Below are 27,310 nucleotides of genomic sequence, written 5' to 3' on the forward strand. Positions count from 1 at the left end.
GCCCAATAGAGAGGGGAGTCTCTCAGAGACAAATATGTCACTCCCTCAGGCATACGCTTCGATCAGTCGATATACAGAGGACTGCTGTGGGATTTGGAACTAAAACATCTTGGTTTATAGATTGTGACAATTTACATGTGGATTGACGTCCGATGTGTTTGTATAATCGCACTGATGCTTACTTGGACTACCGGAAAAGGATGAATAATTGTGATAGTGTTTGATAGTCATAGTCAATCATGTGGATGTGTCCTAATGACAACTGTGTTTAGTCACTGCGGATGACAGTGATAGATGGTTGAACGCTGTCGAGACAGAGGCCAAAGAAACTTACACACAGCCAGAGCTGTTTTCTCCCCCAAATATTAAACAAATTCTGTTTTATTTGCTGTTGTATTTTTTAAATAATGAATTTAATTAGTCCTTATCGTTTTGTGCCAGGCCTTGTGTGCTTTTGCAGTCTCTTAAAACGATGTTCAACCATACAGTATGCTCCTTTTGAAGAATCTCTTGTCGAACAGATTATTCAAGCGATAATAGCAAATAGCAGAACAAAAACATTACCCTGGCAGACTCTTCTTAATGATATGCTATGGGACAGACTCAGAGTAAATGTTGTGTTTCCTGCCTCACTACAAATCATTACATTTAAAGATCATTAAGATATGATAACACTAGCAGGGAAAACAAGTTGGCTAAAACCAGATGATGCTTTAATTGGATAATCTAATGACTAGTCGAAAAGTCTGCATACTTCAATAGCCGTGAAGACTGAGTTTCCTGTGGCGTCGGTATTGTGTTCTGGCAATGAAAGTGGCCTGTTTTTTTAATGAGAATGTAATTGAAGTTTAATAATCCATATTCGGATAATACCTGTCATTACACCTGGCCTAAAATACAAGGAAAATAAAAGGGAACAGTAGGAATGTTTCTGTCTGCTGGAGCGTTAGTTCAGCGTTAGTTCAGCATTAGTTCAGCATTAGTTATGTGAGGTAGTTAAGTGCTCGGGTCAACAACTTAATCTGTGTCATGTTGTTGTGTCTCATATGTTTTGTCTGGAACGTTGTTAAAACTGAAAGGGAACAGTAGGGATGTTTCTGTCTAGAGGGCATTCAGCTTTAGTTATGTGAGGTGTATTGAGGTGCTAAATGCTCAGCTCAAAAGCTCAATCTGGATTATGTTGTTGTGTCTCATCTTTTACTGTTTTGTCTAGAAGATTGTTCCCTGTAGGCTTTTCTTTTGAAGTCTTTTGAAGTAGCTTGTCCTTAAACAGGTTCACATTACCTTTGCACTTGTTGTTAATGCAGTTAATCTGTGTAAACTCTTTAAACCTAAAGAGGAAATAAGAAACTGATTTGATCCAAGCCTGATCCATATTTATCATCATCAGCATCGCTCTATTCTCCATCCCTGAGCACTGCTTTGGAGTGTAGAACCGGTGTACGAACATGCCAGAAGATTTGTCTCACTAAAGAGGGATTTAGCTCTCTCTATTGGTATTAAACATAAATCTCTCCTCTCTTCGCATATCTGCCTGCTGCATTATTACATTGTGCATGTGAGGCACCCTGTTTCTCCCCTGACGACACGGTGCTAATGAGTGGAGCAACCCCAGTAGAAGATAGTGCTCCTACTCCCAATGTGTAAACCTGACCCAGATGATCAGCGCTAGCTAGGTTATCTATGCTATCTCAGCAATAGGCTAAGGAAATAGAGCCGCACTTAGAAAGCCCCAGGAGAGCCCATGTCCGAAACATCAGATTACTTGATGTCTTTTAGACTGACAATTTCCCCCTGTTTATCTTCATCCAGTGGCCATTCACTGGGGATCAGAGATACTTATAACTATAGGCTGAAGATTACATATAACCCTTTGTCCGTTAAATATGAAGACCAACTCCAACCACAATCCCAGAGATCTAACGGATTATCGTCCAGTAATAGAATCAATTTAAAACAGAGCAGAAAGATGGGAAGGATTCCCATGGAGGGTCTTATCTATAGTGAACTGAATCTAGCCTGGAGGAATTAACTGCAGATTCTCCATTTAAGAGGAATGAATATTAACAAAGGCACTGCTGAGCTGCTAAAGCCGTATACTGTAGGTCATGTTTAAATTTCCCTACATAAGACATAAGATGATCTTCTCTTTCCTTATCTGTCAGTGGTACCATAGATTGACATGGACATAAGACATAGGACTTCTTATCAGACAGTTGCTTCTTGTTGTTCTAGTTTGTGCTTCAGAAAAAACTGGATTTCTCTCAGTAAAAGCCAAGTGGTTTTACAAAGAAAAACGACATAGTAGGAAGCCAAGCAGGTTACAGTACTTTCTAAGAGGAGCATCTTCAAAGCCAAGAGTCTATCATTGTTCGTCGATAGCTCCATGGCTCTTGGACAATCGGATGAGTCATTTGAATTCCTGCAGCCATAGTGAGAAGCCTGTGTCTGTGTGTTACCAACTATATGTTTGTGTGTTTACCATGTAGATGTCCTGAGAGTCCTCGTCCAGGTACAGTGCGGCCCTGTCGAATGCCCTGTAAGAAGGACTGCATCGTCACCCCCTTCAGCGACTGGTCCCAGTGCTCTCCCACCTGTGATGCAGGTATGAAAGAAGAATTCAAGCTACTGTGCAAAGACATGCACACAAATAACAACCCTACAGATGTAGGGTCTTAATTTGATGACCCTGTTGCAGGATAACTTATCTGCTATGCAGTGTATTTGAAGCTTAAAAAGACTTCTAAAGTTTGTACTTTCCACTTTGAAATTTCAGACTTAATTTTCCCTATGAAAAATGTATCAACCCCTACAAAACATGTCTGTGGTCCTCTGTAGCTCAATTGGTAGAGCATGGCGCTTGTAACGCCAGGGTAGTGGGTTCGATCCCCGGGACCACCCAAACGTAAACATTTATGCACACTTGACTGTAAGTCGCTTTGGATAAAAGCGTCTGCTAAATGGCATATTGTTATTATTATTATTATTATATTATTATTATTATTATTAATTATAATCCACATAATAATTCACATTTCCCATTGCTGCAGGATTATTTACCTGCTGTAGCAAACTGGCTCAAATTAATATCATACATTGTATCTTTTCATTGTAAGTCTCTTGGAAACTAAGAACTATGGACCAAAAATGCTCTCCTAAAAGGAATTGCTTACTTATCCAACCTCGTAGGAACATTTTGTATGGCAGCTTTTATCATGAAGCATCATTTGGAGATCATTGATATTTTAAACCAATGGAAAACTGGGACGAATAAGGAAACTAGCACCAATTGGGTGATGCATGCAATGTAAACGGCTCATTACAGTTTCCTTAAACTGTATTACTCTCGTTTCATTACGGATATTTCATTTGACAGATTGACATGTAGGATGACCTTAAGATTACCTAATTTAGTGTAACCCAGTAAACATACTAGCCTATGGCTACAAGTGACAGGGCGCCATGTTGTTGTTGTTGTTGTTTTTGTTGTTTTCATGCTGTGATAAAAACGCCTCCAGACCAGGTCACCTTTGTCAGACAGCCATGTCCACAGCTGGAGGACATTGTTGAATACATTACATTGATTTATGGCATGAAATCATCATCGTTCAGATTTTGATGACCTCATTATTTGGCATGAGAGCATCAATCTTTGGCCCTCGCCACACACAGTCTCAGATTTTGATAGTAGTGCTGATGTTCTCCTACTGTATAGGATGACCTGCCTCGCACCCACACTGGTTGAAACTAAAGGTCACGGATGCACAGAGCCTGTAATACACTCATGATTTGATTAAACACTCCTGGGCCAGTCCTGGACCATAAAGCGACATCTTAATCAGTCTAGATAGCCAGCGCTCTGGCTCAACTTGATAGTTCTTTATTGTATTTATTCAACGGTGTGTCTATTGGGAATACCACTGATCACGGGGAAAGCATCCATCTTGTTGATGTTACTTCATCATTAGATTTGGACTTGACGACTATATCGATTTTACTGCAACAATAAAGCAGTCAACATTCGCCCACTTTGCCCTGAATATGTTAGTTTGACATGGAATGTCTCAACATGATATAAAGGAGAACAACGGCAAATTTCAGAAATTTGTCAAAGTACCTAAACCTCTCTGACTCAGTGTTGAGCCAGACAGGTTTAGATACTGTGACAAATTTCCGGTGTTTGAAAATCTAATTATAATATATAATTAAAGTAATGCTTCATGTACTGTGTGCTTTGTCAGCTGGTAACATTCAGAAGAAGAAGCAGTCGAGAAACCGCGTCATCCTCCAGCTGCCAGCCAACGGGGGCCAAGACTGTCCTGAGGTGCTGGAGGAGAAGAAGGACTGTGCGGCTCCCAAAGTCTGCCCTGGTTACAGGTACAGCACAGTACCAAGAGTACTGGCAGTTATACAGTGTCTTCAGAACATATTCACACCCGTTGACTTTTTCCATATTTTGTTGCGTTACAGCCTGAACTTAAAATTGATTAAATGTAGATTTTGTGTCACTGGCCTACACACAATACCCCATAATGTCAATGTGGAATTATGTTTGTAGAATTTTTTTCTAATTAATAAAAATGAAAAGCTGAAATGTCTTGAGTCAATACGTATTCAACCCGTTTGTTAAGGCAAGCTTAAATAAGTTCAGGAGTAAAAATGTGCTTAACAAGTCACAAAATAAGTTGCATGGACCCAGCAAGACAATAACCTAAAACAGAAGGCCAAATATACACTGGAGTTGTTTACCAAGACAACATTGAATGTTCCTGAGTGGTTAAGTTACAGTCTTGACTTAAATCAGCTTGAAAATCTATGGCAAGACTTGAAAATTGCTGTGTAGCAATGATCAACAACCAATTTGACAGAGCTTGAATAATGTGCAAATATTGTACAATCCAGGTGTGTAAAGCTCTTAGAGACTTACCCAGAAAGACTCACAGCTGTAATCGCTTCCAAAGGTGATTCGAACATGTATTGACTCAGGGATGTGAATACTTATGTAAATTAGATATTTCATTTTCATTTTCAATAAATTTGCAAACATTTCTAAAATTATGTTTTCACTTTGTCATTATGGGGTATTGTGTGTAGCTGGATGAGAAAAAATATGTTTAATCTATTCTGAATTCAGGATATAACACAACAAAATGTGGAATAAGTCAAGGGGCATGAATACTTTCTGAAGGCACTGTACATGGAGATGATTACACCAATGATGATACTATTGCTACTATCGTTAGCAACTCTTACTCATGAAGTGTATTCTCATTATACGCTAATTACCTCTACTGTCTGCTGATAATATTAAGTACAAAAATGTATGCACTCACTACTGTAAGTCGCTCTGGATAAGAGTGTCCGCTAAATAACTAAAATGTCAAATGTAAAATGAATATGATTATTTGAATGATTATGATGACATTGACTTGATGATCATCATCACGTTCAACATCACTATCATTATCACAATCATCATCATCATCATAATACTTCCTCTATTGCAGGTGGAAGTCACACAAATGGAGAAGGTGTCAATTGGTGCCATGGTACATCAGGGAGGACAGCCCAGGGGCTCAAGAGACATGTGGACCAGGTCTTCAAACAAGAGGTGAAATTACATCCTTTATCCATCTCTTTTCTTTCATGAATCCCCTTTTATTACTTTCTCTTCTATCCAATTTAAACATCCACAATGAAATTGACATTATTTGTGGCCTCTGAATCTCAGCCAGGAGAAAACAGATGGATTTGGCAAGGTTAGGAGAGGCCAATTGTGCTTCCTAAACCACTTGTCAAATCCCCCTACTTAGACAAAGACGTGAACTGGGGTTGACACTCCCCACAGCACTGAGGACACCATTTGTCAATTTCTTCATGACTAGACATCCACCTTGCTTGAGACAGTTGGAGTTTCTAGGTACCAGGTACCTTAGGCTCTTTTCATGCAGCTTTAATCACAGCTCCGTTTGGGAGAGCTGCTACATTCCCCCTCTGGCTAACTACAACCTGTTAATATGTTTCAGTTGTAAGCATACACCATATGACAGCATATTGAAGCGTAAGTTTGACTTGCATTCAGGAATGGCTCAACTACTGTAGATAAAAGAAGCTGTACTACAAAGTACTGTAAATGTGTTTTTTCAGGTCACATAGAATAATTCCATTGTTGTATAGCTTCAATGGAGAACTATTATCAGTGGCAATGTTGTAAATTGCCACTTGTGAAGTTCTAATATGCATAAATGGTAGGAGGCACATTACAATTTCCTTTTCTTCATACAAATGATCTGACATCCAAACATCTTGCCAATCCTCCTGTGTGTTGGACTGACTCTCATAGCCTGTGATAGTAGACGTCAACATCCCTGGGCTCTCAAGCATCCAGGTCACTGTTTGTCATTCTCTGAGACATGCTGAGACATAGTGCCTCTTTACCCCTGGGGCGTCTCACAGCTTCTCACAGCGTCTCACTGCTGTGTACCTGGAGGGACCTGGAACACTCTTGACTGCCAGTCACACCCACTGTCAACACACATGCCCCCACAAACAACCCCACACACATCAACAGACTACAGCAATCCAAACGTATAGAGTCAACAGAGGCCCAGGGGAGTTTGAGCAGAACTCTGCTTGTAGGTTACTTTGGGGTAGCATAATGAAAAGCACATTTTGCAATATCTCCAGTAATGTCCTTTTAATCAAAATACAACATATTTGACATATTAACATTGAACCTGTATTGACCGTTATTTATATTTTACCATAACTCTTATTTCTGAGTTGTTACAGGCAGTATAAACAAAACTGTCTGCCTGAGACTGTGTTCAATTGACAGCCACCCTGTGTTACATAGTACACCTTTTCTGCAACCCTACCGAACCAATCAATGTCTCCATTCCTGCTAAATCTCTGTGACCCAGACAAAATGGCCACCAACCCTGTAAGGGACACTGTGCCTTTGATTTCCCCCCTCAGCCGTGTCCTGTCGCCAGCTGGATGGAGCGCAGGCAGACATTGGGGAGTGTCTGAAGTTTGCCAACACCATGCCCCCCATCACTCAGCGGTGCCAGCTCCCATGCCAGGATGATTGCCAGCTCACCAACTGGTCCAAGTTCTCGTCCTGCACAGCTGACTGTGTGGGGGTCCGAACAAGGAAGAGGTTACTTGTAGGTGAGGAATGGTAACAAAACGTGAGGACTTTTGGCAGTATCACACCTTTGCACAGTGGCAGTCCAGTAAGGAAGTATAGCTTATAAGCAACACATGACTGATTCAGTTTACGCTATGACCTTGTGAGAAGGGGAAGTAGCATGTAGCCTGCTAGAGTGCAGCATAGATGCTATTAGCAACTATTAGCTCAAGTCCCTTGGTTTGGGGAGCAGCCTGAGAATTGTAAAGAGGTCTGGTCCAATTAATCATAATTAACATAATTATGCATATTAATTCCCGGTGATGGGCAGCTTTTAAATTGCACGACAGACAGGCAGACACACACACACACACAAACTTCATACCTACTAACCCCTATCCTCTCTCCACCCCAGGGAGAAGCAAGAAGAAGGACAAGTGTAAGAACACCCAAATGTACCCTCTGAGCGAGACCCAGTACTGCCCATGTGACAAGTACAACGCCCAGCCCGTGGGCAACTGGTCCGACTGCATCCTGGCCGGGGGAGACCGCGTGGAGGGCCTCCTGGGCATGAAGGTGCAGGGGGACATCAAGGAGTGTGGCCAAGGCTACCGCTACCAGGCCATGGTGTGTTACGACCAGGACAACAGACTGGTGGAGACCACACGATGCAACAGCCACGGTGGGGTGGAGTTGTTGGGGGTGTGGGGTTGTTGGGGGTGTGGGGGTGTGTGGGAGGATAGGTGGGAAAATGTGGGTTGTGTGTGTGTGTGTTTGTGTGCGTGTGCATGTGTGTGTGTGTGTGTACCCCCCAGGGGGATGTCGACTAGCCGTAATCCCCCTTGAGCCCCTCACACACACACACACACACTAATACACACACGGAGAGAGTGTGACCTAATCGCATCATGCATTGCTCCGTTAACTATGACCCCTGATCTCTGATGATGACTGCTGACCTGCCAGCACCAAATCTGCCCCAAATCACAGCTACAGTGCTTGGTTTGATGCCAAGGGCAGGGATGTGCGTCGACTGGGTTGTTAGGTTTCTCTCCAATGATGATTTCAGTGATACAGTAAGCACTGTGTGGAAATGTTGCAATATCTGTATTTGAATTGAAGATGTTTTGACACTTTCAAAGTTCTCTGGCTCTCATGAATATCACTATTTTTAAAAGTGCTGTTTATTTTTAAAACTGTACTTTTTTAACTGAATTTGACATGATTTCTTTTCTCAAACATTCTTGTCTGAACTATTCTTATCTGAATCGCTCTTATCTCCTTGTTCTTAAAACATGAAGCGCAAAGGAACACTCGATACCATCTCTAATTTGACACATGAAGACAAGTTGCTTTTAGAATAGTTGAATTTTGAAGACGTGTACTGATATAAGCAGTAGCACAGAGCGAGACATAGGAATGAACACATCAGTGTCATGCATTTCTAAACAGAGCCTAAGCTATGACTCAGAGATGCAGTTGCACATTAGTAAGCCTGGGAGTGGGTATGACTGGAGCCCGACATTGGGACGTATTAGGGAAGAAAATATGTATGTTTGTGGGACAAGGTATACTGTATATTATTATGGAAGGGCATTATAGTGTACTAGGAGAGTGTGTTTTTGTAACAGAGATTACATTGTTACGTATCGTCTCGTTACAGTATGTATCGTAATACATCCAATACCACTCTCCCTTCCCTATCTCTCTCTCTCTCTCTCTCTCTCACTCTCTCTCTCTCTCGTTCTCTTTGTTTCTCTCTCTGACTCTCTCTCCCCCTCTCTTCTCTCCCTCTCTTTCTCTCTCTCTGACTCTCTTTCCCCTCTCTCTTTCTCTCTCTCTCTCTCTCTCGCTCTCTCTCTCTCTCCCTTGCTCTCTCGCCCCCTCTCTCTCTCTCTCTCTCTGCGTATCTCTCTCACACTCTCTCTCCCTCTCTCTTTATCGCTCTCTCTCTTGCTTTTTCTCTCTCAGTCTCTCTCTCGCTCCCTCTCCCTCTCCCTCTCTCTCTATCTCTCTTGCCCTATCTCTATCTCTATCTCTCTCTCTCTCTCGCGCTCTCTCAATTAAATTAAATTAAATTACATTTGCTTTATTGGCATGACGTAACAATGTACATATTGCCAAAGCTTACTTTGGATATTTACAATAATAACATAATTAAAATAATAATAATCAATATTGTCAATGGGACAACAGTAACAACAATAACCAAGGGTCAAAATAACCATTGAACAATAACAATATAGAGGACATGTGCAGGTTGGTTGGTCTGTCAGACACTGTCCCTCATCTTATGGCAGGCAGCAATGTAGTGCGCTGCCAACCCACAGCTCTCTGCGTCCTCCCCAACAGGACGGGTAGCCTATTCTCATCAGAGAGGTCTTTGAAACCTTGAAAAACGGTTTCACATTTTGGGAAATGACACTCTCTAATTGTTTTATACTTTTGACATTTTGTCAGGAAATGCAGCTCTGTCTAGGGTTCTGCTGTGGTGCAGTGGTTTCACAGCCTTCCCTTTACAGGTAGCCAGGTTCTCCTGTGTCTACCCTTCTCAATGGCAAGGCTGTGCTCACTGAGCCTGTACTTTGTCAAGGTTTTTCTAAGATTTTGATCAGTAACCATGGTCAAATAGTTAGCCACAGTGTACTGTCGATTTAGGGCCAGATAGCGCTGCATTTTAATTTGTGCTTGTGCTTGTGTTTCCCAATAAGCAATGTAGTTTTGTTTTGACTGTGTTGTAATTTGGTTTATTCTGATTGATTGGATGTTCTGGAGCTGAGGCTTTAGTGTGTTAGTAGAACAGGTTTGTGAACTCAGCCCCAGGACCAGCTGGATGAGGGGACTCATTTATTTGCTCAGCTCTTGGCATTACAGGGCTTGGTAATGATATGAGAGGGGGTCACTGTATTTTAGACGTTTCCAAAACTTAATTGCTATTTTTTGAGTTTTTATTATTAGTGGATATTGACCTAATTCTGCCCTGCATGCATTGTTTGTAGTTTTCCTCTGGACATGTAGGAGAATCTTACAGAACTCTGCATGCAGGGTTTCAATTAGGTGTTTGTCCCATTTAGTGAAATCTTGTTTTGCAAGTGGACACCACACCTCGCTGCCATAAAGTGCAATTGGTTCAATGACACATTCAATTAGTTTTTGAATTTGTTTTTTAATGGCGTAGAATGCCCTGCGTGCTTTCTCTCTCAGTTCATTCACTGCATCATTAAGGTATTTTTAAACCTAAGTAATTGTAGTGTGTGCAGTACTCTATATATTTTGTACCAATTGAGAACTTTGGTCTAATTCCCTGAGATCTGGATCTTCTCTGGAAAATCATTATTTTAGTATTTTGGGGGTTTACTGCCAGGGCCCAGGTCTGGCAGAATTGCTCTAGCAGGTCCAGGCTCTGCTGTAGCCCATGTGCTGTGGGTGACAGCAGGGCCCAGATTGCAACCCTGGCGAAGGCCCCGCCCCTGGTTAAAGAATTCTGTTTTTTTCTTGCCAATTTTGATGATGCACGTATTGCCAGGGTTCTGCTGATTGATTTAATTATGTCATATGTTTTATCCCCTACACCACTTTCAATAACTTTATAGAACAGTCCTGTATGCCAAATATAATCAAATGCTTTTTGGAAGTCGATAAAGCAAGCGTACATTTTGGTATTATTTTGGTGGACATGTTTATCTATCAGGGTGTGTAGGGTGTAAATATGATCGGTCGTGCAATGTTTTGAAATAAATCCAATTTGGCTTTTACTCAAGACATTGTGCTTATTAAGGAAGTTTTGAACTCTTACATTTATAATACTACAGAAAACCTTCCCCAGGTTCCTGTTCACACAAATGCCTCTAATTGTTATGGTCAAATATGTCTCCGTTCTTAAAGATTGGGGTTATGAGTCCTTGATTCCAGATGTCAGGGAAATAACCTACACTCAGGATCTAGTTAAACAGTTTTAATATAGCCAATTGACATTTTGCACTAGTGAATTTGAGCATCTCATTTAGGATGCCATCAGGTCTGCATGCTTTTTAAAATTTGAGGGCCTCTCTCTCTCTCTCTCGCTCTCTCTCTCTCTCTCTCTCTCTCTCTCTCTCTCTCTCTCTCTCTCTCTCTCTCTCTCTCTCTCTCTCTCTCTCTCTCTCTCTCTCTCTCTCTCTCTCTCTCTCTCTCTCTCTCTGTCTCTCTGTCTCTCTCTCTCTCTCTCTCTCTCCCTCTATCCTCCTCCCATCATCAGGGTTAATGTTAATAGAAGAGGAAACATTGTCCTCTCCACCACTGTGTGTATGGTGACATATTCCCCCAGGCTGTGATCGAGATCAGTGAATGTAGTTATCTCCATTCCCCCCAGATATCAACAGAGGCAGGGATTAACGCTAAAAGGCTGTGTTGCTCACAGCTACAACATTCACAGTCCTTTTACTGCTCACTTTATTTTAGAAGGCACCTTCCTTTTTTTAAAGGGTGTGGATGCTTCGAGATAACTATTTAATCTATTGCTGATTTGTTGGAGTCTATGGAGTTTTCCTCATTTTTTGGGGTTAACATTTTCACATGTGAATTGTTAAAGTCTCCATGGTGGGTAAAAAATATGTTGGTTGGGAGATTGACTAGTGACCATGTGCACAGAATCCATATTAGGAACATTGCCATTCCTCTTCATTAGACCTCACCCCTTACCTTGATAATGTTCCTAATATGGATTCTGTACTTTGTTACTCTGCTGTGCCATTTTCTATGATTATATACTGTAGGATGGCTCTGAGGGCCTTGGCCTTGGCTTGACAGGAATTGGGTGGTTAAGAGGGAATGAGGTCACTGTGGGAATCTGCGCTATATGTGGAGGCTTGTAGTCGTAGTAGGGCAGACATGTTGGTAAGGACCAGTAACCTCTAGCAGTGTGGGAGGTTGTGGTGGTGAGGTGGTTTTGTTGGAGGCAGACATATTAGTAAGGGCTAGTGAACTACTCTACATGGGCAGGAGAGCGCTAATATAGTGGGAGGATGAGGGGCTGCCATGGTATTAAGAGATGATTGGGGCACTTCCAAACTGCTGAAAATGATGCAGCAAAAAATCAAGTGAACGCAATGGGTTGTGCTAAATCTAAGCTGTGCAACCAAAAATGTTTGGATTGAAATAGTACGATTGAACTTTTGATGCTACACATCCTGTCTATGAATCCCTCAAGAAATGTAATACAGAATGCAGTTTTTCACCCACCTCGTATCCTCCCATTCCACCACACTCCTGCACACACACAGCGGACAACTATACATCAAAATGTGTTTTGGTTTGAAACTGTCTTTACACTGTAGCTGTAGTACTAATCAGACATATACAGACATTCTCCATATATTTAACTCTGGTACTAATTCCACTGAGTGGAACAGAACTGTAGCATGGGGTTAATGTACATGTATAGGGGATAAACACATTTGTGAGGGTTCTTGAACTACATGGAATAAGGGGTGATTTTAATTAATTGGGCTGGCTTAAAGAGAAATTGAAGGCAATAAATAACTTCTCTGGCAGAAAATGGCCTATGTGGCATCGATATTAGTCAGAAACATTTGTTCTAGTGTCAAAATGTACTACGAAGTGTAAATAGGATAATTTTGCTCAATGAGTCAGTCTCGTCCATACAGAGATTTGAGAGATAATTAGGGAAAAAATGATACGTCACAGAATGAAGGGTACAGTATCAGTTTTCCTTGGGTTGGGTTTATTTCAATCCTGCCCACAGCTTGCAGCATCTAAGTAATCATCAATTCGGGAATGCGCAGCTGCCCATGGTCAATTTGGTTTGACATTCGTTATCCTTATGGGGCTAGTCAGGGACCATCAGTAGATTACACAATGTACATGGGACAATATTTTAAAATGTCAATAGCTCCACATTTCAATAACTTAAAAATCTCTAACCAACTATAAATTCTAGAAATGTATATAGAAATATTGAAAGCATTTAATGAGACAACTAAATGACATTAAAATATTGTTCCATTTACATCGTGTAATTTATTGACGGTCCTTAACTAGCCCCACAGATAGGCTATCTGAAGTCAAACCAAATTTGCCGCGGTCGCACAATGGCCTGCTGAAGCTAATTGCAGAAAGAAGTTGGCTAGCTTGCTAGCTAGTTTAGGCTACTTCCAGACACAAGACCTGGTTAGACTGTTTCAAGTTATCTAGAAGGGTGAGTGACTGTAACTGTGTACTGTTTTGGCAGAGTGAAAGTACAAACGCGTCCCACGTTCGAACACACACACACACGAGACACTCACATCAAAGCACGCCTCCAAGACCTAAATCTCGTCTTATGTCGCATTTCCTAACAAGGAGAATTGAAACCGAGGCTAAATCAGGAAGTTCATCCCCCCTTTAAGGGAGTCGGGACTAGAGAGGGAGGTCAAGGGTGATGACCCTGATTGTAGAAGTCATGCTGATCTCAGCAGGACACTGAGAGGGCAATGTGGAGTTGGACTGAGGGCCACTGCGGGTGTAATGGGGGGAGAGGTCAATGGGATATGTGGGAGGTGTGTGTGTCAGAGGAGGCTAGTGGGAGGAGCTATAGGAGGACGGGCTCATTGTAATGCTGAAATGGAATATTTGGAATGGACTCAAACATGTGGTTTCCATATGTTTGATGTGTTTGATACCGTTCCATTAATCCATTCCAGCCATTACAATGAGTATGTCCTCCTATAGCTCCTCCCACCAGCCTCCACTGGTGTATGTGATGTCACATGACAGTAAGACGTGTCACTGTGCCACTAGGGTCACCCCTGTTGGGATCGGAGAGGCTTCTCTATCTGCCACCCCGTCTTCCTGTCACGTGGTCTGTCCCATCACCTAGGGAGCTCCTATGTTTGAACAGGATTCCAGGGTAAAATACTGCTGACAATGGTAGCAATTTAATAGCCAGGGCTTCCAATCAATCACAAATCTAGCACCTAGAGAGTCTTCAGGAAGCCAGAATGTTGTCAAAAAGTGCATTTTATGCACAAACACTTCATTTTGTCTCCTTCCGTGTCCACTTCATTGATTTAGATGTTTTCCAATTAAAATCTGGATTGGACCACAGGGAAATGCTGTTCCACAATAGTTCAGCCTCAGGCCTTCAACCCTTAAGCTTTAGTTCAGACCCAGCCCTCGAACTTATACAATACACTGTATATTCCAGTTCCTTAACAACTGTCTCGTGAAAGCATAGAGAAGAAATGTGTTGTTCCCCACTGAAATGTAGCCAGTGGTTCACATGGATAACCTCTTCCAGTGAATTAGCCTGGGACCTCTGTGTGTTTGTCCAGACAGGATATCAGGATTGGGGATGTAGGCATCCAGATAAACAGGAGTAATAAGCAGAGTGAGATGCTTAAGCCAGCCAGCCCCAGTTACCATGTCATGACCCTGTCAGCCACTTGAGGAAACATAGATTACATGAAAAAGCTTACAGTGGACCCAAACCACTGCTCAAGTGTATTTTTAGACTTGATATAACAGCTTCATATGAGACCCTGGAGTGTAGCTCTATTGTTATAGCACAAAATCAACAGTATCTGTAAATCAACAGTCTCTGTAAATCAACAGTCTCTGTAAATCAACAGTCTCTGTAAATCAACAGTCTCTGTAAATCAACAGTCTCTGTAAATCAACAGTCTCTGTAAATCAACAGTTGAGTCATTATTTGCTCATGTTGTTGATACTAGTATTCGCTTTCTGGTCATGTGATATCGTTACACCTTGGATTTTCTCCAAGTTGCACATACAATATTTTCAAGACACACAAGTTTATTATAATATTATTGTTTATAACAGAAAACAAAACAAAAAATAGGTAACACTTTATTTTTGGTCAGTGCTTTTAACTCCTTCATGAAAATGTCCTGAACATGCCATTGAGTTTTATAACATGTCATAACCTTATTGCAATCAGACCAAAATAGATGCTATGCCATGGAAAGGAAGGGCTATACTTCTTAGGGCTCCTGAGGGCCTCTATGGGCCCCTGTCTTTTCCTGGCCCTTCTCACACCACTCTCGCTCTCCTCCATGCAGGCTACATTGAGGAGGCATGCATCATCCCCTGTCCGTCAGACTGTAAGCTCAGTGAGTGGTCCAACTGGTCCCGCTGCAGTAAGTCATGTGGTAGCGGGGTCAAAGTGCGTTCCAAGTGGCTCCGGGAGAAACCCTACAACGGAGGGCGACCCTGCCCCAAACTGGACCACATCAACCAGGTACAGCATGGTAAACACTCACAAGGCTGTCTAATGTAGAAATGAGTTAATGTTTACTTGTAAGAATTTGTCTGACAGCTGAGGGACTTCCTAATATGGATGCCATTTTTTCCTAATATGGATACTGTTTTTTCAGGCACTGTTTGTGATAAATAAACACAGTTTTTGTGTTAGAAACACATTATTACAAACACATAGGAGAGAGAGAAACAAATTAAATATTCATGAAAATATTCAGTTTGCATTACCTTCCATGACTTTCTCTCATGATTGCCAAATTGCTTTTGCTGGGTAGAACAAAGAGCCAGAGGAATGAACGCTATAAATGGATCCGTCCACACTAATGCCCCTGTGAGCTGGCTGATTCCTGATTTGAGAAATGAAATACTTTACCTTCAATATGAATAGAAACAGATTCAGAGAAGTGGATTAAATTCATGTCATGTTGATCTGTTTGTCACTGTTTGAATTCTCTAAAGGGGTCTTCACAGAGGCAGCTTTTATTTACAATGTCACATTCATCAAATGTTTGATCTTAGCAGTTCAATATTTGCATTTGTCAATTATACCAAAACGATGTCTCTTTCATTCCACAATGCACACTGGATACGGCTTACCACAATAGGCCCAGGTAAGACCCTTTTCTGTATTATGAATTCATATTGCCAACAATGTTACATATACAGTATATCACTATTTGTGCATAGTACTGTACAGAACATTCACAGATGTAGCGTGGTAAGATTAAAAAGGATGGACGTAAGCACTAACAAAACACCTCTGATAAGGTCTTAATCATCTCAACACAGTAATATCATTGACGCTATTCTTGTCACCCAAACTCAATTATAACGGACGTAATAACCATATAAATTACATATTAATGTCAAACCCCTTGCCTGCTGCCTTCCCCCAGGTGTATGAGGTTGTGCCCTGTATTAGTGACTGTAGTCAGTATGTGTGGGTGGCTGAACCCTGGAGTGTGTGGAAGGTCAGCAACGTGGACCTGAAGGAAAACTGTGGAGAGGGCGTCCAGACACGCAAAGTCAGGTACTATACCATTTCACTACATCACACTACTGTGGACTAAATAAAACCATCCCAAGCAATGTTCTACTTCATCATATGAAGACTGTTGTGTCACACACAATACAAATCCAATTGTCCTCAACATATGCATGTAAAATATGTTGACAGTTGATTTTAATGGAAAATGTTTTGACTATGTAAGGTCATATGAACCCATCTCTGGGCCAATCCCGTAGGTGTATGCTGAACACTATTGACGGTCCATCTGAGTCTGTGGAGGACTACCTGTGTGACCCAGAGGACATGCCCCTGGGGACACGGGGAAGCCGGCTGCCCTGCCCCGAGGACTGTGTCCTCTCTGACTGGGGCAGCTGGAACCGCTGCAGCCTGGTAAGAATAACTGGTCTGAGACCAGTCATCTCTATTCATGTATGTATGATGTGTATGTGATGGCTGTAGTAAGAAGTATCCTGGATCTGTACAAAAGTGTTGGCCTCTCTGGAGTCGATGCAGCCTGCTAAGAACCACTGGTACATGTCTGTGGTAAGAACTGACACTGGATCTGTAGGAGAGTATTTTTAATTCACCCACTGATTCTGAGATATGAAGTCCTGTGATTGAAACTGTGATACCCATTTCTCACTTTTTGAAAGAGACTCAAACCTAACATAAGGAGTTTGTTTGTCTTAGTATAAATGGACTGTGAGTCTTTCACAGTATGATATTTCTTCCTCCACAGAAGCAGAAAAATAATAAAAAATAAATATGTGCTGTAGAACGGTAACAAATGCCTGTGAATCACATTATCCAATTCTCACCATTAACATAGACAGGGAAAGAAACAGAGGTAACTACTCCTGGAAGAGACTTCACTGGAGGTGATTGTATTTCTGGATGTAAAAATCCCCTAGTGAAACAGATGCACCTGCTCTGATCGGATCATGAACCACTCTCACTCTCTAGCCTGACACATCCAACATGTCATTACTGCTGGGAATCCTTTGTAACATGGTAAAGATAGACAGACCATGGTTGTCTCACAGCTGTAAAATATATATAAAATATAAAATATAAAATAGTACATATACTGAATACCATCAAAGTCCAGTAGTTAACCGCAGTAACAGTGGGATACTGCCTTGGTCCACTCCTCCCCCTCTGACACATTTCATTGGTTGTAAAAAAGCGATTGAACTATTTCGACGTCACCTGCTGTTTTCCTGAAAGGGCACCAGCCATTGTTAATCACACCCCATTCTCTTTAAGTGCTTGACATGCTGACTTCCCACAATTCCAATCTCGACATGGAGTCGCGCTGGTACCAGCAGGGCTTGTCCCATGTTTTATTCATGACGAACAAAACATTCCAGCAATGGAGTTATTCCAGAGGCAGCGTTTTTTCCGCTCTCACACTGTGTAAATTGAATGTAAGGAATGTTAGGATGGAATTTCTATTCGAGAAGCATCCTCAACTTTTTCCGGGAACAAATTCCTAAGAATTCCATATTCCGGGAATGCCAGTAGAGAGGATATGGAACAGTTGTCAGTCCTGGGAATGGGGAATGCCATGACATCAGAACATGGAACGTTAATCCATTTATTTAGGAAAATTAAATATGGAGCAAGAAACTGGGAAATAATCCAGAAGCCTGCAAATTCACACAGTTTAATCGACTTTTATGTTCAATAAATATGGACATCATGGCAGCAAGGCCTCTCCATTGAAAAAGGGATTAGTTCCAGCTCAGTGATCTGTCTACGTATAATTCTTATCACTTGCTGCAATATGGATTTGTAAATCATTTACGCTATAAGAAAAATGCACGGCCCTCCCCCTTTTTGCTCAACCCCTCCATGTTTATGTGAAATTGTACCTACCTTTCAGCCATGCAGTTACAACAACAGCAGGAAACGGACAGCCTATGCCATCAGGTCACCTGGAGCAGGGAGACCATGTCCAGACACCACAGAGAAGGAGCCATGTCGTTTGAACCTGAACTGCTTTCACTATTTCTACAACATCACAGGTAAAAAAAAACGAATGAATCGCAGAACATTCTTCTTCCATTTAGTTTGTCTATAAGTAGGTACTTTCCCTCATCAGTGGCGATCTACTTACACTGTTATTTAAAGGCCCAATGCAGCTGTTTTTATCTTAATATGAAATCATTTCTGGGTAACAATTAAGTACCTTACTGTGACTGTTTTCAATCAAAATGGTCAAAAAGAAACAAAAATAGCTTCCTAGAAAGAGCAATTTATTGGTCTATTAACTTATTTACCGCCTGGTGACTCCATCACCAAAACAGGCAGACATTTCAGGCAGTGTTTTTAAACAGCTCTTACACTAAAAGGGCATTATCATCATCTTCACAGTATTTTCATAGTATTATTCCAACCTCATAGTGTGGAATATATATAAAACACAGGAAAATCACGTTTTTGACTGCACTGGGCCTTTAAGTGTTCTAATTTTACTCATACTGAAATAACTTTACCCAACTAATGCAGTTTTTTTTTAATCTATATACACGCTATAAGGTAGTGTATTAATATTGCACTCTTGGTGCAGCATAATCTATCTAGTGCTACTCCAACACCACTTGCTCCAATTAAACTGCACAGTCTTTTACTTTTTTGGTGGCTCCTCTGTGATTCCAGAGATTTGTAGTGTTATCTTCAATACCGTAGCTCTCTATCCCTCTCCTTCTGTTGCTCACTTCTCTATAAACCCCAACTGCTAATCTGTAGTGCTCCGCTCCCAGCGGCACCCAGGCTTTTCAGGGCCACACAGTAACTATGTAAATAAAATACCAGTAGAGATCATTACTGGAAATGCTCTATTTCATGTTGCCAGGGACCATCTTGCCTCTGCTTCTTTGAATCGCTCTCTCTCTCTCTCCGCAATCTCCCTCTTCCACTCTCCCGAGTGCCACAAAGCTTTGCAGCAGGAGTTGAGCTCCTAAAACAGCCGCTAAAAACAGCCACTCATCTTTGTCAGAGTGTTGCAGGCATTTAAGTGATCCCCGGGCCCCTCCGTGGTAGACAGGCTTCCTGGCTTTAACTAGAGCCATGTGGTTATCTGACTGGGGGCTCTGGGACTCCAACTTCTCTGGATTCAAATGATATGCTTCACTTCAGAGGCTCGTTTATTTTGGGTCTGTATTAAACAGGTTGAACTGCAAAGTCAAGGTGGTGTCTGAGAAATGAGTGATGGGAGATGCGAAAGGGGCACAACACACAACTTGATGTCTTTCTTGAACAGTGGTGTAAATACTTACATTTTGGTGTAAAGTTTTTTTGAGTATCTGTACTTTACTTTTCTATTTATATTTTTGAATACTTTTCCTTTTACTTCACTACTTTCCTAAAGACAATTATGTACTTTTTCCCTGACACCCAAAAGTACTCCTTACATTTTGAATGCTTAGCAGGACAGGAAACTGGTCAAATTCACACACTTATCAAGAGAACATCCCTGGTCATCTCTACTGCCTCTGATCTGGCAGACTCACTAAATACAAATGCTTTATTTGCAAATGGCGTCTGAGTGTTGGAGTGTGCCCCTGGCTTTCCATAAATTTTAAAAACAAGAAAATTGTGCCATTTGGTTTGCTTAATATAACATTATTTTACTTTTACTTTTGATACTTAAGTATATTTTAGCAATTACATTTTACTTTTGATACTTAAGTATATTTAAAACCAAATACTTTTAGACTTTCACTCAAGTAGTATTTTACTGGGTGATTTTTAACTTTTACTTGAGTCATTTTCTGTTAAGGTGTCTTTACTTTTACTGAAGTATGACAATTGAGTACTTTTTCCACCACTTCTCTTGAAATAGGCGTGGGCATTTCTTTTGAGCGTTTTACGTGCTCCTCCGTCATGTGCCCTAGTTTAGCTGTCAAAAGCAGGCATGACTCTGTTCAGTTAATGAGTTCAAGTGTTAGAGGTGTTCTCTATGCATCTGTTGCCAAACTAATCAACTGCCATCACACTCAACTGAGTAAATATCCTATCTTTAGAAAAGGGCTTGGGGTTGGAACTTCCTAAAACAGGCTTTGACATCAAATGTACCCTTTGCCTAATGATTGAAGCTTTACACGTGTATCTCAAGTTCGGTTTGGGCCAATGATGTATATAAACACTATTTTGCATGAAAGTCTTTGAAGCCACCGGTCGAGCATATTGGTACTCCCCAGAAGAAGGAGTCCTCCATAGGAATGAATGGAACTCTACAATATTTCAATTAAATGTTTCAAGGGCAAAATTACATGTATTTAAGTATTTTAATATTGTAGTGGGGACAGCAATATTATTACTCTCTAAAAATTATACTTTAAGGAAAATGTTCTTATATATTTATTTTATTCTTATTTGTATGTTTAGCTCACATAATATAATTTCAAAGTATGCATTAAGGTGTCTGTAATAGAATAAACTTGGTAAAAACGAATGTAGACATGAATACAATTAATTTCTATAGCTTATTTCTTACAACGGTGGGGGAGTAGTAAAATGGAGATGCGGTGGCTTCAAATCAGCGCCCCCTGTTAGCTATCTAGTGTATATATAAATCATTGGTTCGGGCCCTACTGTACACTGAGTATAGAAAACATTTAGAACACCTGCTCTTTCCATGACATAGACTGACCAGGTGAATCCAGGTGAAAGCTATGACCCTTTATTGATGTCACTTGTTAAATCCACTTAAATCAGTGTAGATGAAGGGGAGGAGACATGTTAAAGAAGGATTATCAAGCCTTGAGACAATTGAGACATGGATTGTGTATGTGTGCCATTCAGAGGGGTGAATGGGCAAGACAAAAAAAATGTGTGCCTTTGAACGGGGTATGGTAGTAGGTGCCAGGCACATCGGTTTGTGTGAAGAACTGCAACGCTGCTGGGTTTTTCACGCTCAACAGTTTCCCGTGTATCAAGAATGGTCCACCACCCAAAGGACTTCCAGCCAACTTGGCACAACTGTAGGAAGCATTGGAGTCAACAAAGGCCAGCATCCTTGTGGAACGCTTTCGACACCTTGTAGAGTCCATGCCCCGACGAATTGAGGCTGTTCTGAAGGCAAAGGGGGGTGCAACTCAATATTAGGAAGGTGTTCCTAATGTTTAGTATACTCAGTGTATGTTTGTGAGTTTTTGTTGAATTTGAGTGTGATTTTCATACTGGTCTGCCTTTTCCCCTCAGACTGGAGCACATGTCAGCTAAGTGCCAATGCTGTGTGTGGGAACGGCGTCAAGACGCGGATGCTGGATTGTGTACGCAGCGACGGCAAGTCTGTCGACCTCAAGTTCTGTGAGGAGGTGAGACCCTCTTAAATGCTCTATCCCCAACTCCTGATTACAATCCTAATATATTATCTCTTTGGATCAGTATCAGCCACAAGTGATTCTAGGCCATTAAAATGACAGGCATGTACTGTATCTCCATAAAACATTTAGAAGTGTTTACACATGATGATTGCTGTAGTCCCATCAGATTCAACTCAATTCATTCATAATCCATTCAGACTCTCTCAAATTGTCCGCTGCAGGCTGTAGTAGAAAGACTAACCTCACTGCTATTGAACCCATGGTCCAGTTTCGGTCCGGCTCAATCAGTGATAATAGGGTTTAAACAAGCCGGGTGCCCATCCTGTGCCAGAACAGAACCAGAGGCTCCTAGGAGTTATAGGCTGTTTACCTAGGGGTCAGACAGAAGTAAGAAGTAATGGGTCTGGGCTGGCTGTAACAGTCTGTTGCAAAACACCACTATGATAGGCGTTGTGACTGATAATGTTACTGAGTGATAATGATCCCGCTCTTTCATAGCTAAGCCTGGAGAGGAAGTGGCAGATGAACATTTCCTGTGTGGTGGAGTGTCCCGTCAACTGCCAGCTGTCTGATTGGTCGGCCTGGTCGGAATGCTCGCACACGTGTGGACTGGATGGTAAGGCAAAGACCTGATCATACTCTTATATACTCATACTGTCAATGGCTCCTAGGTAAATGTCTGAGATTAAAAAGATGGCTTGAAGGACACTTAATGGGTTAACTTCTCATGAGGTAATCAAACCAGACTCATCTTGATGGTTATTAGAATATTGGTTCCGTATGAGATACAGTGCATGAGTTACATAAGGAATGTTTGAATGTTCTACAATTGAATGTCTTGTTTGCTACAAATATCCTAGTCAAGCTATTATCACAAAATATCTCAGACAGCCATTGTTCGGGAAAAAAAAGATTACAAACAAAACGAACAGCATTAAACACAGTCAGACAGTATCTTCAATCTCACCCTATTTAATTCATCCAATGTCCTTACATAATAGAATGCACATCTTCCAACATTCGCTGTGCTATCAACCCATGTTAAATCAACAGCTCTTCTACACTGTCAGATTACCAACGATCATGGGGATCTCTGCCTGCACAAAAACAACATCGGCCCATTTGAGACACATCACATCCCACTCTTACTGGGGGTTGGGAGAACCCAAGAAGGGTTAGGAAAAAAATCACGAAACTGCTCATTGAACTGAGAGCGATTGCATCATAAATCGCCCTGCAAAGTGACTGCTCTGTCCTTGTTATTTGTTGTTGTGCAGCATCAGACAATTGATTATGTCTGTCTTCTCGGGGCCCTGTGGGGAGCCCTTTGAAGTAACAGCCAGCCTGTAGCCTCTAGCACCTGCAGCTAAATCACAGGCAAGAGATAAGTGTTTTAAGAGTGGCTAAAGGTGCAGTGGGGATCCTCACCTGATCTATAGAGGATGTTCTGTTGGCTAGAACAAGTTGTGAGTTGATTATTTCAGAGGGAGAATGTTGTATTTTACTGTCTGATAAGTGTAGCAGGTGTTCTTTGTTTTTTGGTTGAGGGAGAGGATAGCTGACTGTGTTGGAAAATTTGCTGTTATATGTGACCAATTGCAAAACAGAGATGGAGAAAGGGTAAAGGGTTTGAAAGAGTATGTGGCGTGGAAGCAGAGAGATGGATTTATACGAGAGGTGTGGAAATTGAGGAATGAATGCGAGAGGAAGAGGTGTAAATTGAGGCTGAAGTACTTGAAGTACCAGTGTGTTACAGCAAATCACAACCTGTGTGTGTGTGTGTGTGTGTGTGTGTGTGTGTGTGTGTGTGTGTGTGTGTGTGTGTGTGTGTGTGTGTGTGTGTGTGTGTGTGTGTGTGTGTGTGTGTGTGTGTGTGTGTGTGTGTGTGTGTGTGTGTGTGTGTGTGTGTGTGTGTGTGTGTGTGTGTGTGTGTGTGTGTGAGCTCACTTAATACCTATACTTCATCTGAGATGATACACTCTTAGTATAACTACTGTAAACATCACATTGCAAAGCCCTTAGAATCAAGAAAGCTTACAAAACACTCAAACTGCAGCACACTGGATCCATTACACATAAGAGACTTCACCACCTCATATGCTCCTGTACTTGTGTTATATAAAAGGAAGGCAGTAGTTGGCAGAACAGAAAGGAAAAGTCATTTTGCTCAAGTGGAAGAGTGGAAGTAGAGAGGTAATCGATATAGCTGGAGGACAGAACAGCATAGCAGGCTTTTTCAAGAGCTGCCTTTGTTAAGTCAAGCAGTTAGGGACAACTAATACAGTAACCTATAAATAATACAGTAACACACACGCACATACAGACGCACAGGAGTACACACGAATACACACACACACAAATACACACTAACTGTTTGTAGGCCTATACTGTAATTACATTTCTTTGCCAATTTAATTGAATGCACTGAATGGTGAATTAACTGACATTAAAACAAAGGATGAACTTTAGAAGAAAGGAAAAAACTAAGACGGAAAACAATACATCATTGACTTGCGTTTGTCTAGACAGAGATCAGTGCTATGTTTGGTTTGCAGCCCAAGCCCATGCATCTCTCTATTCAAACATCAGTCATATTTTGATGTAAATTACGGTCAAAACATCCTTTCTGAATAAAATTGTCCCAATGTCTGCAGACTTTCTACATGTCTTTAGGTAGATGTGATACTATAACTACTACATATGTAGGATCTTAATTTGAGCCAGTTTGCTACAGCAGGAAAATAATCCTGCAGCAACAGGAAATGTGAATTATTATCTGGATTATAATTCATGGACATTTTTGAAGGGGTTGATAGAAAATCAAGTCTGAAATTTCAAAGTGGAAATTACAAACTTCAGGAGCCTTTTAAACCTCAAATACACTACACTGCATTGCAGGAAAGTTATCTTGCAACAGGGTGATCAAATTAAGATCCTACATCTGTACAAGACTAATTGTCCAGTGAGTGTCTCATGCTGCATCTTTGTGTTCCAGGGAGGATGTGGCGGAGCAGGGTGGTGGTGCAGGCGTCCCAGGGAGACGGGCGTCCCTGTCCCTCTCAGTTGGAGCAGTGGAAACCTTGTCCTGTCAGACCCTGTTACAGGTGGCAGTACAGCCCCTGGTCTGAGTGCAGAGTGGAGGTAGGCTACAACACACACTGTCTTATTCACTCTTTGACCCTTTCACTCAGTTAACATACACAGAGGATATGATCTGACGTGTGTGTGTGTGTGTGTGTGTGTGTGTGTGTGTGTGTGTGTGTGTGTGTGTGTGTGTGTGTGTGTGTGTGTGTGGTGTGTCTCCCCCAGGAGGTGGTATGTGGAGCTGGACTTCGCTACCGGAACCTGTCGTGCTTCGTGTCGGACGGCTCCAGAGAGGGAGAGGGCAGCATGGTGGAGGAGGAGCAGTGTGGGGGTCTGGAGCTGGCTGTCAACAGAGACACACTGATCATACTGAAGGAGACCTGTGTTCTGCCCTGTCCAGGTAAACAACTAGCTAACTGTATACAGCGCTCCTGTTTTTTATATTGTGCATCATGGTTCAGTGTGGGTGGTTGCATAGATCTAGAGATGAAGCCTATTCCTGTACAAAAAAAGCATAGAGAAAAAACAGCACAACACTGTGAATTCATAACATATTTTTATATGCAGATATACACATACATTACATCAACAACAATCTGCTTTGAACTGTAATAGACGTTCTTTAACCCTCTATGCTTTTTTTGTACAGGAATAGGCTTCATCTCTAGTCTATGCAACCACCCACACTGAACCATGATGCACAATATAAAAAACAGGAGCGCTGTATACAGTTAGCTAGTTGTTTACCTGGACAGGGCAGAACACAGGTTCCTTCAGTATGATCAGTGTGTCTCTGTTGACAGCCAGCTCCAGACCCCCACACTGCTCCTCCTCCACCATGCTGCCCTCTCCCTCTCTGGAGCCGTCCGACACGAAGCACGACAGGTTCGGTAGCGAAGTCCAGCTCCACATACCACTCCTGGGGGAGACACACAACACACACACACACACACACACACACACACACACACACACACACACACACACACACACACACACACACACACACGTCAGATACATATCCTCTGTGTATGTTAACTGAGTGAAAGGGTCAAAGAGTGAATAAGAAGTGTGTGTTGTAGCCTACCTCCACTCTGCACTCAGACCAGGGGCTGTACTGCCACCTGTAACAGGGTCTGAAGGACAAGGTTTCACTGCTCCAACTGAGAGGGACAGGGACGCCCGTCTCCCAGGGACGCCTGCACCCCACCCTGCTCCGCCACATCCTCCCTGGAACACAAAGATGCAGCATGAGACACTCACTGGACAATTAGTCTTGTACAGATGTAGGATCTTAATTTGATTCACCCTGTTGCAAGATAACTTTCTGCAATGCAGTGTAGTGTATTTGAGGTTTAAAAGGCTCCTGAAGTTTGTAATTTCCACTTTGAAAATTCAGACTTGATTTTCTATCAACCCCTTCAAAAATGTCATGAATTATAATCAGATAATAATTCACATTTCCTTGTTGCTGCAGGATTATTTTCCTGCTGTAGCAAAACTGGCTCAAATTAAGATCCTACATATGTAGTAGTTATAGTATCACATCTACCTAAAGACATGTAGAAAGTCTGCAGACATTGGGACAATTTTATTCAGAAAGGATGTTTTGACCGTAAATTTACATCAAAAATATGACTGATGTTTGAATAGAGAGATGCATGGGCTTGGGCTGCAAACCAAACCATAGCACTGATCTCTGTCTAGACAAACGCAAGTCAATGATGTATTGTTTTCCGTCTTAGTTTTTTCCTTTCTTCTAAAGTTCATCCTTTGTTTTAATGTCAGTTAATTCACCATTCAGTGCATTCAATTAAATTTGGCAAAGAAATGTAATTACAGTATAGGCTACAAAACAGTTAGTGTGTATTTGTGTGTGTGTATTCGTGTGTACTCCTGTGCGTCTGTATGTGCGTGTGTGTTACTGTATTATTTATAGGTTATGTATTAGTTGTCCCTAACTGCTTGACTTAACAAAGGCAGCTCTTGAAAAAGCCTGCTATGCTGTTCTGTCCTCCAGCTATATCGATTACCTCTCTACTTCCACTCTTCCCTTGAGCAAAATGACTTTTCCTTTTGTCTTGCCAACTACTGCCTTCCTTTTATATAACACAAGTACAGGAGCATATGAGGTGGTGAAGTCTCTTATGTGTAATGGATCCAGTGTGCTGCAGTTTGAGTGTTTTGTAAGCTTTCTTGATTTCTAAGGGCTTTGCAATGTGATGTTTACAGTAGTTATACTAAGAGTGTATCATCTCAGATGAAGTATAGGTAATTAAGTGAGCTCACACACACTATCCCTGTGTGTATTTCAGCGGGCTGGAAGGAGAACCATGCCACGTTTATGAGTGAACTGAAGAACCTGCAGGCGTCTGGACTGACCACTCTGGGTCACGCTCTCCGCGCGGCCTTTGACCTCCTCAACCTGAACCGCTCGTCTCCCAGGGTTCGACAACTAATGGACAGGTATACCTGACCTCACCCCTCTACACCTTT

General features: G+C 41.7%; 1 protein-coding gene across 1 annotated transcript; it reads left to right on the forward strand.

Annotated features, from left to right (window-relative positions):
- Positions 1-2,489: 2,489 nt before the first annotated feature.
- Positions 2,490-27,280, forward strand: LOC311122049 (thrombospondin type-1 domain-containing protein 7A-like; the record flags this gene model as incomplete). The annotated part of the gene is made up of 15 exons (XM_084196464.1): positions 2,490-2,605; positions 4,242-4,377; positions 5,508-5,611; positions 6,979-7,173; positions 7,548-7,814; positions 15,190-15,368; positions 16,285-16,418; positions 16,634-16,787; positions 18,283-18,424; positions 21,606-21,721; positions 22,229-22,346; positions 24,726-24,871; positions 25,040-25,214; positions 25,618-25,704; positions 27,130-27,280. Coding segments are annotated over 15 exons (2,220 nt in total), but the record flags the coding sequence as incomplete, so codon positions are not given.
- Positions 27,281-27,310: the final 30 nt, after the last annotated feature.

This window comes from Coregonus lavaretus (genome assembly GCF_964263955.1).
Source record: "Coregonus lavaretus genome assembly, contig: HAP1_SCAFFOLD_7200, whole genome shotgun sequence".
NCBI lineage: Eukaryota > Metazoa > Chordata > Actinopteri > Salmoniformes > Salmonidae > Coregonus > Coregonus lavaretus.